The sequence below is a fragment of the Euleptes europaea genome, chromosome 17 (assembly GCF_029931775.1).
Source record: "Euleptes europaea isolate rEulEur1 chromosome 17, rEulEur1.hap1, whole genome shotgun sequence".
NCBI lineage: Eukaryota > Metazoa > Chordata > Lepidosauria > Squamata > Sphaerodactylidae > Euleptes > Euleptes europaea.
The window spans coordinates 16280511-16293299 of record NC_079328.1 but is presented as its reverse complement, the minus strand read 5'-3'; the positions used below and the strand labels follow the sequence as shown (position 1 = coordinate 16293299).

Here is a 12789-nt window from a genome sequence, read left to right as displayed (position 1 = left end):
TGCACTGGCAATTTATTTCAACAAACTTGCACTCACACACTTTCAAGTGGGAGAGGGGCCATGGCTCAGTGCTAGAGCATCTGCTTGGTATGCAGAAGGTCCCAGGTTCTATCGCCAGCATCTCCAGTTAAAGGAACCAGGCAAAGTTAAAAGGACCAGGTGATGTGAAAGATACTGACTGTAGGGGTGGCATTTTGGGGAGGGGCTGTGGCTCAGTGGGAGAGCATCTGCTTGATATGCAGAAAGTCCCAGGTTCAATCCTTGGCATCTCCAGTTAAAGGAACCAGGCAAGTAGGTGATGTGAAAGACCTCTGCCTGAGACCCTGGAGAGCTGCTGCCAGTCTGAGTAGACAATACTGACTTTGATGGACCAAGGGTCTGATTCAGTATAAGGCAGCTTCCTGTGTTCATGTGAATAAGGGAGGCCAGAACAAGTGCAAAAGATGTTTTAGAAAACCTGTATCAAGGAGGTGACACTGAAACTCGGGAAGCACTATCTTGCAAAAGAGTTATTATCCATAAACACCTGCTTATGCTTAAATGCTACAATAAAACTATGACCATCGGGGGGGGGGGAGATTTCTAAGGCAGGTAAGGAATCGTGCAATAGGGTTAAATTTAACATCAAATAAATCCTACATTATGCAAAGATCCAATTTTGTGCCCCCTTTTCCATCAGTGCTGGAAAGTAATCCATTCAGAGCCACATTTGATTGACCTTACATTCAAAATGATTTTTACAGAGACAGCTGAATATCACAGAAGCGTCCCTTACTGAAGATTCCTGATCTGCCCTACCTGGTTTCCTCTGTGACCATGTAGAAAACATCGTCAGGAGCATCAATCCAGTTCATCCTCCTCCTTTTCACTGGAGGCAAGGTTCCACCACGGATTAACCGGACTTTTGTTGGGTATGATTTCCCATTGAGCAGTAAGTTTCGACTTGGTCCCTATATAATACATAAAAGCAAATAAGAAATGAATTCCGTACAGCTAAGCAAGAAAGCATGTCAAGCATAGAACTTTTCTCCCTCTCTCCTTTTTGTATATTCCTTTTGTACTCCCAAGTAAAGGTTTAAAAAAAATAACTAGCCCAAACACGAATGCTTTGCTGGTTACAACGAGACTCTCAGTCTCTGGTCCTTAACCCAATTAAAATGTGGCTCTTGGTGTAAATTTTAGGAGAAGGGACATCAAAACTCAGAACAAGATGGCGAAGGCAGTGAGAAGGAGGTGGATTAGACTGAATGTAACATCAACTTTGTTCGCTATCTTTGTAACAGTTTATACCGATGGTTTTATAGGTCGCCTCTATTCCAGTACACAAATTTATTGTGTACACCATATAATAAATACAATTATTTTGTTATAGACTTTACAGTTTCCAGCTCGTCCTTTGAGGCTCCCTGTACTTTTCCGGTCAAGTCCCCCCTGCCTTTTTTTCCTGTTGTTTAATTGGATTAGGTCACTTCAAAAATAAGGGGAACATGTTGACACTTGTTCCAGTTTGCGTTCACCGCTTTTACCCAGCCCCAAAATCAATCTCCCCCTTCCCAAGTTTTGTACCACGCAAAGATACCTTAGCAGAAAACAGCAAGTGCCCTCAAATAACTAAAAATTATAAATAAGAGGTATACAATAAGCAGAGATAATTTTTATAGACCTCAGAGGCTTTAACAGTCAAAAGATGCTAGAATTCATGCTTCAAAGAAGTGTGGGTCCTAGCATAGAGGAATCCTGCCGGGTTGGAGGGGAAAAGAAATGGAGAAATAAGGTAGAAGAAGAGTTGGTTTTTATATGCCAACTTTCTCTGCCACTTAAGGGAGACTCAAACCGGCTTACAATCACCTTCTCTTCCCCTCCCCACAACAGACACCCTGTGAGGCAGGTGGGGCGGAGAGAGCTGTGACTCACCCAAGGTCACCCAGCTGGCTTCATGTGTAGGAGTGGGGAAACAAATCCAGTTCACCAGATTAGCCTCCGCCACCGCTGCCGCTCATGTGGAGGAGTGGGGAATCAAACCCGGTTCTCCAGATCAGACTCCACCCCTCCAAACCACTGCTATTAACCACTACACCATGCTGGCTCTCAGTTCCACCCTAAGACCCTGGTATTGGTGACGTGCCAAGGTCGGCGTGGCACCAGTGGCAATTCCACAGAAACACCCTTGCCACGGCTCAGGCAGCACACTGACCACACCAGAGAGAACAGCAAAGTCATTGACATCCACCAACCATGGAGCGGCATGATGTGATTAGCACACATGGATTGCAGCTGCCCGCTGATGAGGCCCTGGGTCCCGGAAATCACACAGCTGCTGCCCACACACAAAGCAACAGAAGACAGCCGAAAAGAGCAGCTGGCCTTTTTACTCCCAAGTAGGTAAGTGGGGTGATTGGCAGGAGCCCTGGAGTTGGCATAGGCTAGGGGGCTCTGCCGATCAGGACTTATTTCAGTAAATTTCCCAAGGAACTGGGGGCAGTCTAGCATTGTTATCCCCTTTCTGCAAAGGGATGAAGCTGAGGTTGAAAGTGGTCTCCTAAGGCCACTTAATGAGTTCTTTGCAGAGGTAAGATCTAAACCATGTATTTCCAGATTCACCTTGGCCACTTGCGCTACAGGAAAAACTGAAATCGTTTTTGGAAAAACTACAACATTAATGGAGGCTAGTAATACGAAATCCCACCACTTGCCGTACAATCCTAAGCAAAGTATAAAAATTATTCCTGAAGAGTGGAAGATATAAAAGGCCCATGTGTTGGACAAGAATCTTCCACAGGGACAATGGGCAAATATTCAGACATACACAACTGAACGATAAAAGAAAATTATTAAAACTAACCTCAAAAATCTCAAAGATATGTGTATTTTTTTTTACTTAGAAATACATTGGGATCAAATATATCCAAATGGAAAACTTTGGTTACTACCTTACAAATCTGATTTAGTTTTATACTCCTTATACAGCAGTTTTAGGAGCCCCGTGACTCCACAGTGGCAGCCAAAAGCTCTGCCCACAACCTGAGTTCGATCCTGACAGAAGTTGGTTTCGGTCGGCGGGCAAACGTGCATGTGCATACATGCCGCTGCAGGTCACTTCCGGTTTACAACTGGAAATCCCGCCTCGCGAGGGGCCTTATGCCACTTAAGCTAAGAGTTTGAGTGGCATAAGGCCTCTCGCGAGGCATGGACTTCCGATTGTAAACAGGAAGTGACGCGCACGCGCATCGGCTCGTCCACATGTTGCCGCGCGATCCTGGATGTGCCTTAAAAGTCTCCCGCAAGAGGACAGGTAGGACCTGGCAACTCTATCCTTCCGAGATCAGTAAAATGACAACCCAGCTTGCTGGAGATAAAATGTAATCAATCAAAACAACAGCACACTAAATATTAATCAAGTACAGTGTATTAATAATGAGATAACAAGAATGAAAAGAATACTCACTACCTAGAGCATGCAAACGTACAAATACAGAATACAAGATACAACAGATACTGAACAACACAATCACTAGAAATATATACAATATATCCTATGGAAAAGCGAACGTGGTCCCACAATTCACTTGTGCAAATTCAGTAGGGGAAAAAATCTTTTCGACCCGGAGTAGAACAATATTCACAGGTTTAGTTGGGAGCAGAGAAGCCCTCTCTTGGTTTCACTCACGGTCCTGAGGTCGAAGTAAATCCCTTAAAAGGGCAATGTAAATCATGCGGTGGGGACCACAGTCCAAATATGGTTCAAATTCACAAGGAGTCGTTCAGAATCTCAAGACAGAACGCATATCCCGGATAGTCTTTGTGTTTCACCAAAAAGGCTTCATCAGCCTTGCATCTTTCTGGACAATTCTTATTCACCTTAGTAAAGGTTGCTCAACGGTTGATTACACACTGCAACATTTTCCAAACCTTCCAAAGTGAATTGTGGGACCACGTTCGCTTTTCCATTGTATATATTGTATATACCGTATTTTCCGGCGTATAAGACGACTTTTTAACCCAGGAAAATCCTCTCAAAAGTCGGGGGTCGTCTTATATGCCGGGTGTATAAGGGCGGGTGCTGAATTCCGAGCCGGACTGGAGAATGTCCATGTCCGCTGGAGGAGGGAGGGGAGGCAAGCCCGGCGAGGGCGCTCGCTGCCCTGCTGGGAGTCGGAGCCAGGCACGCCGGGGCGCACAGAGGGAAGCGCTCGGCAGCGCTCCGGCAGCAGCGCCAGGCAGGCAGGCGGCTGGCTGGCCGGGGCTGGGGCGGCCGCTCTCCCCGCGTCCTTCTCCGCCTCCTTTTCATTCTTGTTATCTCGTTATTAATACACCATACTTGATTAATATTTAGTGTGCTGTTGTTTTGATTGAGTATCTCTCAATACAGCACCGGGTGATTGTTATTTTGGGGGATAAAATGTAGACAACTGGGGAAGGCAGTGGCAAACCACCACATAAACACAGTCTGCCTAGTAAACGTTGTGATAATGATGTCACCCCATGGGTCTCTAATGACCCAGTGCTTGCGCAGGGGACTACCTTTACCTTTATATAGCAGTTAACTTTTTCATAGTGTGAGATTTCAGTGCTTTTTGGTTTACTTTCTTATTTGCAAGGGTCTCTGGGGGCGGGGGAACTGATTTGGCTGAAGCGGTCATTTCAACTTCCTTATCACTAACTACTAGGGCTGCCAAGCTCCAGGTACTAGCTGGAGATCTCCTGGTATTACAACTGATCTCCAGCTGATAGAGATCAGTTCCCTTGGAGAAAATAGCCAATTTGGCAATTGGACTCTATGGCATTGAAGTCCCTCCCCTCCCCAAATCCCACCCTCCTCGAGCTCTGCCCCCAAAACCTCCCACCGGTGGCTAAGAGGGACCTGGCAACCCTACTAACTATTGAATGTGTTAATACCAATTGGATAACCATGTTAGTATGTAGCACATTAAAGTTTACTCCAGCATACGCTTTCATCAGATGTCCTAAAGCGTACATCCATTACGTTGATGCTTTTAAATTCACAGCAGAATGTGAGCTGTTACGAAGACAAGGCAGTTTAAAACAAGATCCAATAAAAAGAGTGAATGAGGGCTACTAACATCTACTGCTAGACAGGCAAAGTAGGATTAACGTGAAACTTACTGAAAAATAAGCTGATACCACAGATACAAATCTTGAACATGTTAACGAATTCTAAAAAAAAGTATATAAAAAAAGCATACTTATCCCCCTTTAATGGTAAATGGTGGCAGAAGAGGACAAAGTATACAGTATCATATAATCATAGAGTTGGAAGGGACCACCAGGGTCATCTAGTCCAACCCCCTGCATAATGCAGGAAATTCACAACTACCTCCCCCCCCCACACCCCCAGTGACCCCTACTCCATGCTGACCCCTACTCCATGCCCTACAGTAAACCTCTACTCCCCTACAGAAAACTCTTTACTATTGGGCATCCACAGAGAATGCCATAGCCAGTTTATCCAATTATGCAGGTTAACAAAGCTGGTTAACAAGCTCCCTAGGGAAGCAGCATAGAAATTTTCTAAATAAATACATTAGACTAGGGGTGGGGTACCTTTTTCCTGCCAAGGGCCATTTGCTTATTTATAACATCATTCGGGGGTCATAACCAGGTGCAGATCTCCCGGCGCGGGGGGGGGGGGGGAGGCTAGGGTTGCCAGGTCTCCAGCCACCACCTGGAGGTTGGCAACCACAGGGGAGGCCACGCAGAGACGGCCTGGAGGGCACCCCCACTCCCAGGGGGGCTCAGCCCACAGCCGATCCTCAGGGAAGGAAGAGAGGAAGGAAGGAAAACAGAGAAATGGAGGGGGAGAAAAGGACGGAAGGAGACAGACAAAGAAAGAGACGAGGGAGAGAGAGGGAGAAATGAGAAAGAGTGACAGAACAAGGGAGAAAAGCCTTTCCCCCCCCCACACACACACATGTACACGCTGGCCCACGCAACTGGGCCCCAGGCTCCCCGCCTCCCCCAACACACACACACACGGCAGCACACGCAGCCCCGCGCGACCGGGCCCCAGCCTCCACGCCTTCCCCCCCCCCTGAGTCCACAAAAGACCCTCCAAGCCCGATAAGCTCCCGCACACATGTTCTGCTGCCGGGAGACACCGGTCTCTCCCACCCCCTCGCCACTTGACAGGCGGCAAGAGGGGCTTAAAGTGTGCCGCGGCATTCCTGCATGCCACGACTGTAGGGGGCAGCCTTGGGGGAAGCGTCCCTCCCCCTCCCCCCTCCTCTTGCCAACAGTCGACGAGAGGCGGTCCAAAGGGTGCCGCGGGCCCAGGAACACCCTCGGGGAGGGCCGCCCTGTGCTGCGCCTCCGCGGCTGGGCCCTGGAGCTCCTGAGGGCCGCTGAAAATGTCCTCGGGGGCCGCATACGGCCCCTGGGCCAGACATTCCCCATCCCTGCATTAGACTGACACCTAGGCTTCATGACCCAGAAAATGATACATAATGGACCTGTTGGCCAGCAACAATGAGAAGTCACAATTAGGGTTAAAAAAATGACAGGTACTGCTGGGATGCAAGAACAGGGCAGCAGTGGCTGCCTGCCTCACGCTCTGACTTCTTCCCTCCCAAGGGCTCATGCAAGCTGCTTGGCTCCACTGCATGGCTCAGTCATCAGGGTTGCTAACCTCCAGGTGGTAGCTGGAGATTTCCTGCTATTACAACTGATCTCCATCTGATAGAGATCCGTTCGCCTGGAGAAAATGATCGCTTTGGCAATTGCACTCTATGGCATTGAAGTTTCTCCCCTCTCCAAACCCCGCCCTCCTCAGGTTCTGCTCCCAAAATCTCCAGGTATTTCCCAATCCAGAGCTGGAAACCTAGTCATCCAGCCCTGGCACGTAACGTTGTGAAGCCAGGATGTAGCCTCAGCATTCAGGGGAAACTCCCACTTGGGAAATACCTGGAGATTTTGGAGGTAGAGCCTAGGAAAGGAGGGGTTTAGTGTATAATGTCATAGAGTCCACCTTCCAAAGCAACCCTTTTCTCCAGGGGAACTGATCTCTGCTGTCTTGAGATCAGTTGTAATCCTGGGAGATCTGCAGCCCCCACTTGGATGAAGTTGTTTGGAAAGGCACATGAGAACAGGCTACGTAGCAGTCCATGTTGTTCCTGAGGAAGATTTTCCAAAATCGACACAGAAGAATACCAGATCCCTGTAGAGACTGGACTCACAGAAACCATGGTCACCTTGATATACAGGAACCATGAGTTATTATAACTCTAAAAATCATGTACATTTGAAGGTTTTATGTTAACCTCGTCATTGTATTGTGCATCATATCCATGTTCTGGACCTCGTGGTCCTTTTCTTCAACCCTGTGTTGTTGGAAATTCCCTGTACTATCTTGTGCTTTACCCTTGTTTATTGTGCATTTGTGCATACTTGGTTAATGAACTTCCACTTTTGCATCTAACTGTCGTATTTTGGTTTACTGCTATTGTTTGACTCCCACTTGGATGTCGGCAACCCTACTCAGCCCTCCACTGCAGCTTGCCCAGAGTTAGTTTTGCTCTCCACTTCCTCCAGTGAGCAAGGGGCAGTGGCAACAGAACTACAATCTCTTTTTCAATTTATTCCCTGTCTTTCTGCCCTCACAAGGGCCCCCAAGATGACTAACAAATTAAAAACACACATGATAAAATCACATATTAAAAACCCATACAAAAACATAAAATCAGCCATTAAAATATTGGGCAGGAAGGAACCCACTCAGTTCTTCCCACGATGACACAGCAAGCCATAATAAAAACAGTAACTGTTGCAGGGCATGGATCACAATGGGTAGCTGTGTTAAGTTTATCTATAGCAGTAAAAAAGAGCAAGAGTCCAGTAGCACCTTAAAGACCAACAATATTTCTGGCAGAGTATGAGCTTTCATGAGTCACAGCTCACTTCTTCAGATACCTGAACAAGTGAGCAGTGACTCACAAAAGCTCATACCCTGCCAGAAATTTTGTTAGTCTTTAAGGTGCTACTGGACTCTTGCTCTTTTCTACTGTTGTGGGGCTGTTTGTGTGCCAACACTAGTCATAGGTAAGCAACTTTTCCTTCTTCATTGTGGTCTTTGTGCAGCACACCAATGAGACAGAACAGCAAATTTACATCCCTGGAGCCAGGAATGGAAAAAGTGATTCGAAAAGTGAATCCGGCACAGCTCTACCAAAACCTGCCTCCCTCCTTGCTCTGACATCCACAATGTCTTATGATCGGAGAAGCTTTGGGTCTGCCTAGAAGACGTCAGGTAGCAAAATAGGTAAAGGTAAAGTTAGTTCCCTGTGAAAGGACCAGGTCATTCCTGACCCATGGGGTGACATCACATCCCTACATTTACTAGGCAGACTATTTTTACAGGGTGGTTTGCCATTGCCTTCCCCAGTTGTCTACACTTTACCCTCAGCAAGCTGGGTGCTTATTTGACCGACCTCAGAAGGATGGAAAGCTGAGTCGACCTTGAGCCGGCTACCTGAAACTGACTTCCATCGGGATCGAACTCAGGTCGTACGCAGAGCTTTTGACTGCAGTAGTGAAGCTTACCCCTCTGCACCATGGGGCTCTCAGGTAACAAAATGCCTTTAGAAAAAGCAGTGAAAGTTGCTGTGGCACAAGCAGCACCCTCACTTTTCATGGTACACCTTTATAGCACAAGGATATTAATTCCACTATCCAGTTGCTGAAATGTTGAGATGACAGCTTGGGTCCTTTCTTATCTCCCCCACAGTAAATAAAGAGTCAAGGATCCCTATAGAACAAAGATGTTCTGTTGATATAAATCCTTAATTCCCGCTTAACATCCAGTGTATGTAGTGATCTCTCAAGATGCAATGATGAGTTAAAGGAATAAACCCAGAAGCACCACATCTTGGGACACGTGGAACTGAGATAATACTTTAGGTAGGAATGAAAAGTCCAGCCTCACTAGAATGACCTTTGCCAGACACTGGAAACAAAAAAACGACTCCAAAGATAGAGGAATGGTTGGTTAAAGTTAAAGAAACATATGTATTAATAAAGTTAAGAACACATCAGAAAAATGGTGATACAATTAGCCTAGATGGGCTATGGTTACGAGCTGAAATAAAATGGAAAATCTTATAATCAAGGGTGAGAAACGACAATGTGCTGCGATGATAGTCTAGCTATTTTACAGAGGACTAAACCGAGTTTTTGTTGTGGTAGTATGAATGAGGATATTGGAATAAGTTGTATCTGTTAAATTTTTAAGTTTGCATATATATATTGTATTTTAAACTATGAAGATTGTGGTATGTTTTTTATTGATGTTTATTTTATTGAATAATTTTTTTAAAAAAAAGTCCAGCCTCAAAATCACCTTACAGCCTTAAAAAATAGGATATGGTGAGTCAGAGCGCAATGCACACAGTTGATTTGCCCACCTAGCCCAAGCAATGGCTACCAAAAATGCAACTTTGAGGAACAGCAACTTTAAATTACATATTGCCAGCAATTCAAATGGAGACTTCATTAAAACTGGTAACGCCAACTGCAAATTCCAAGAGTCAGCTGAACTTGGAGCAGGGGGTGCATTCTTAAGCAAATCTTTAAAAAAATATTGAACAGGTGGAAAAAAACAGATTGCCTGCCTGTCACAGGCACAGTTGCTAAATGGGCCCTTAGCAGCAAAACGGCCAAACCCATTGATTTTAGATAGTCAAAAAGTTCTGGGCAGTGGACAATGAAAGGAATCTAAGAAGCGACCCACAGCATATAACTGGAGGCATTAGAGTCAGGGCTGTTAATTGTACAAAAAGGTGCTCTGACCACTTTGTGAAAATGCATCTCCTTTTGACTCCTGACCTTGCTGGTTGATGTAGTAAACCGTATGACCGAGGCTGGATGATAGACTGACCTTTGTAAGATGCTCCCTATCCCCAGAGGGCTGCCACTATGGTTAGAGTCATGTGAGGGAATATGCTGGTGAATCTGATGCCCCTTTAATAGGTTATCATGTTTTAACTACCACTTGAAGAAGAGTTGGTTTTTATACCCCGCTATTCTCTACCAAAAGGAGTCTCAAAGCGGCTTACAGAGGTAGGTGGAGATGAGAGAGTTTGGAAAGAACTGTGACTGGCCCAAGGTCACCCAGCTGGCTTCATGTGTAGGAGTGAGGAAACCAACCCGGTTCACCAGATTAGAGTCTGCCTCTCTTAACCACTGACAAAGGTGTATGAAGGAGAAAAGACTGCTGAAGTCAAGGACTGCCCCTATAAACTGCAAATGCCGAGATAGGTTGAAATAGGGAGCAAGGAGCTTGAAGGTTATTTGCGGTGGATGAAGGACTGTAACTGGAGACATATGAACCAGCGACCCCATCATCTAGGTGAGGTACACCGAGATGCCTCTCTTACAGAGATAAACTGTTACTACTGCCATACATTTGATAAAGACTCTGGGTACTATTGACAACCCAAACAAAAGTCCTTTGTAACAGAAGTGTCTGTTTCTAATGGCTTGGAAACCTTCTATGTATATTCTATAAATCTTGGAAAGCTTCTATATTGTGGATGTATGCATTTGTGAGGTCTACTGAGATAAAAATAATATCCCTTTGGATAGGAGTGGGAGAATAGCGGAACATGAAATTATTCAGATTTTTTTGCCATTATTAAAGTTTCTACTCCTCTGAGATCTAAAATGGGCTTCATGCCTACATCTTCTTTTGGAATAATAAAGTAATGGGGGGGGGGGAAGGCTAGGGTTGCCAGGTCCCTCTTTGCCACTGGCAGGAGGTTTTTGGGGCGGAGCCTGAGGGGGGCGAGGTTTGGGGAGGGGAGGGACTTCAATGCCATAGAGTCCAATTGTCAAAGCAGTCATTTTCTCCAGGTGAACTGATCTCTATCGGCTGGAGATCAGTTGTAATAGCAGGAGATCTCCTGCTACTGCCTGGAAGTTAAATCTCAATAAATCACAACGTGTGCTGAGAAAACACTGGTTAAAGGGAAAAACAGCACCAGCTCCAATTAACAATAATCAAACTGAATTTTATAATGATTACTCAAAAATAATTCAGTATTGGTGTACTATTCTGTACATTTGTCAATGATATAATCAAAACAGTCACAACCAAGGTGTCACAGGTTACCCCACCCATGAAAAATAAAAGTATTGAAATGAAATAGAGTCCAAAATGTACAATTCGAGTTCAAATCAAAGTCCAATACTGAGTCCTCTTGAGAGAAAATGAACTGGTTCCGGGAAGATCCAGAAACAATCTGGTATGAAACTTGCAATAATAACAGTGTTCATCAAGGTCCAAAGTCCAACAAATCCAAGACAACACCTCCGGATTTGAGTGTGTTTCGCCTGGAAAGAGCTTCTTCAGTTGATTAATCAATTTTCATAAGGGTATAACGACCTCAACTTCTTCAGTTGATTAATCAATTTTCATAAGGGTACAACGACCTCTGTAATAAATATATCCAACAGAACCATATTGTATCCAAATTCCAATTAAGAAAATTATTATTAATAAAGAACCACATATATATACATACCAATGACCAGTGGCCCCACGGGCTCTCCTAGCTTAATGCTGGTAGTGTTGGCTCAAAAGTAAACACTAATTATAGACAGAAACCAGCTGAAACTAATTGCAGAGGCAAGCGGAGAAGGAAAGAGCAGGAATGAGAACTAGTGAGTCTTAAAGAGATGCCTTATAGGAAACAACTTAGATCAAATTCATTGTTTAGACCTGCGGGAGAGAGAGTTTTGAATAAATATATAAACTGCATTTCACGTCTATGGAGAATCTTTGTTATGTCCTCTTGTTGAAACCTACGTGGTCTGTATTGCCATAATGCAAAAAAACGCAGGTCTGTGTCGGAGTGGCCCTTCTCAAGGAAGTGGGCTGTGAGCGGAGCCTCCAGGGTCTTAGAGCGTATCCTTGCTTTATGCTCCCCAATACGCAATTTTAATTGGCGGCTTGTTGACCCAATGTAAATTAAAAAACAGGGGCAAGTGACCGCATAGATAACATTGTTAGGCAATTAGTAAATTGTCGCAAGGTGTATTTAAAATTGGTGCCTGTTGCACTGACTTCCTTAATGGGAAGGCTCTGGGGACAGAATACACATGTTCCGCATTTGTAATGTCCCGGGGCTTTAACTCCTTCTTGCCTAGGCAATCTATCAGACCTCACAAGAACATTGCGTAGGGATTGTGTTTTTCTTAAACCAAAAATTGGAAAATCAGAGCAGCCTGGTATATTATACAAAATATGCCAATGACGGCGAATAATTTTTTGAATTTCATGAGTAAGATGATTATACTCAAGAGAAGAGTAAACCCGAGAGGGTTTCTGTGTCACATTAGGCTTTGGGTGGAGTAAGGTTCCTCTTTCTTGAAGTGCCACTTTGGACATGGCATGAGAGATAATTGAAGGCTCATATCCTCTTCTAAGTAAATTGGTATTAAAATTCAAAGCTGCGTCAGTGAAGTCACATTCAAAAGTAGAATTTCTTTTAAATCTAAGAAGCTGACTGTAAGGTAAGTTCCGTTTTAAATGAAGTGGATGATTGGACAGAAAATGTAATCCTGCTCCCACATCTGTGGGCTTTTTGTAAGGTCTTACGGCTATCCGTTGCTCCGGGGTCCTAAAGACCTCCACATCCAGAAAAGAAATGGACTGGCTATTCATGTTGCCTGTGAACTGTAAATTAGGATTTAAGGAATTAATCCAAATCAAGAAGTCATCATAAATAGAAGAATTGTCTAGAATACAGAACAAATCATCAATATATCTGAAATAAAGAG

The 12789-nt window shown here is 44.7% G+C and overlaps 1 protein-coding gene across 2 annotated transcripts in view; it reads right to left on the bottom strand.

The window, feature by feature from the left end:
* Positions 1 to 12789, bottom strand: part of MTA1 (metastasis associated 1) — a 115361-nt gene that overhangs the window by 2961 nt on the left and 99611 nt on the right. For both annotated transcript variants that reach the window (XM_056862901.1, XM_056862902.1), the window contains one exon: positions 799 to 950. In XM_056862901.1, the coding sequence (XP_056718879.1) occupies positions 799 to 950 (152 nt within the window). Of the gene's footprint in view, positions 1 to 798; positions 951 to 12789 lie in introns of those variants that run through there.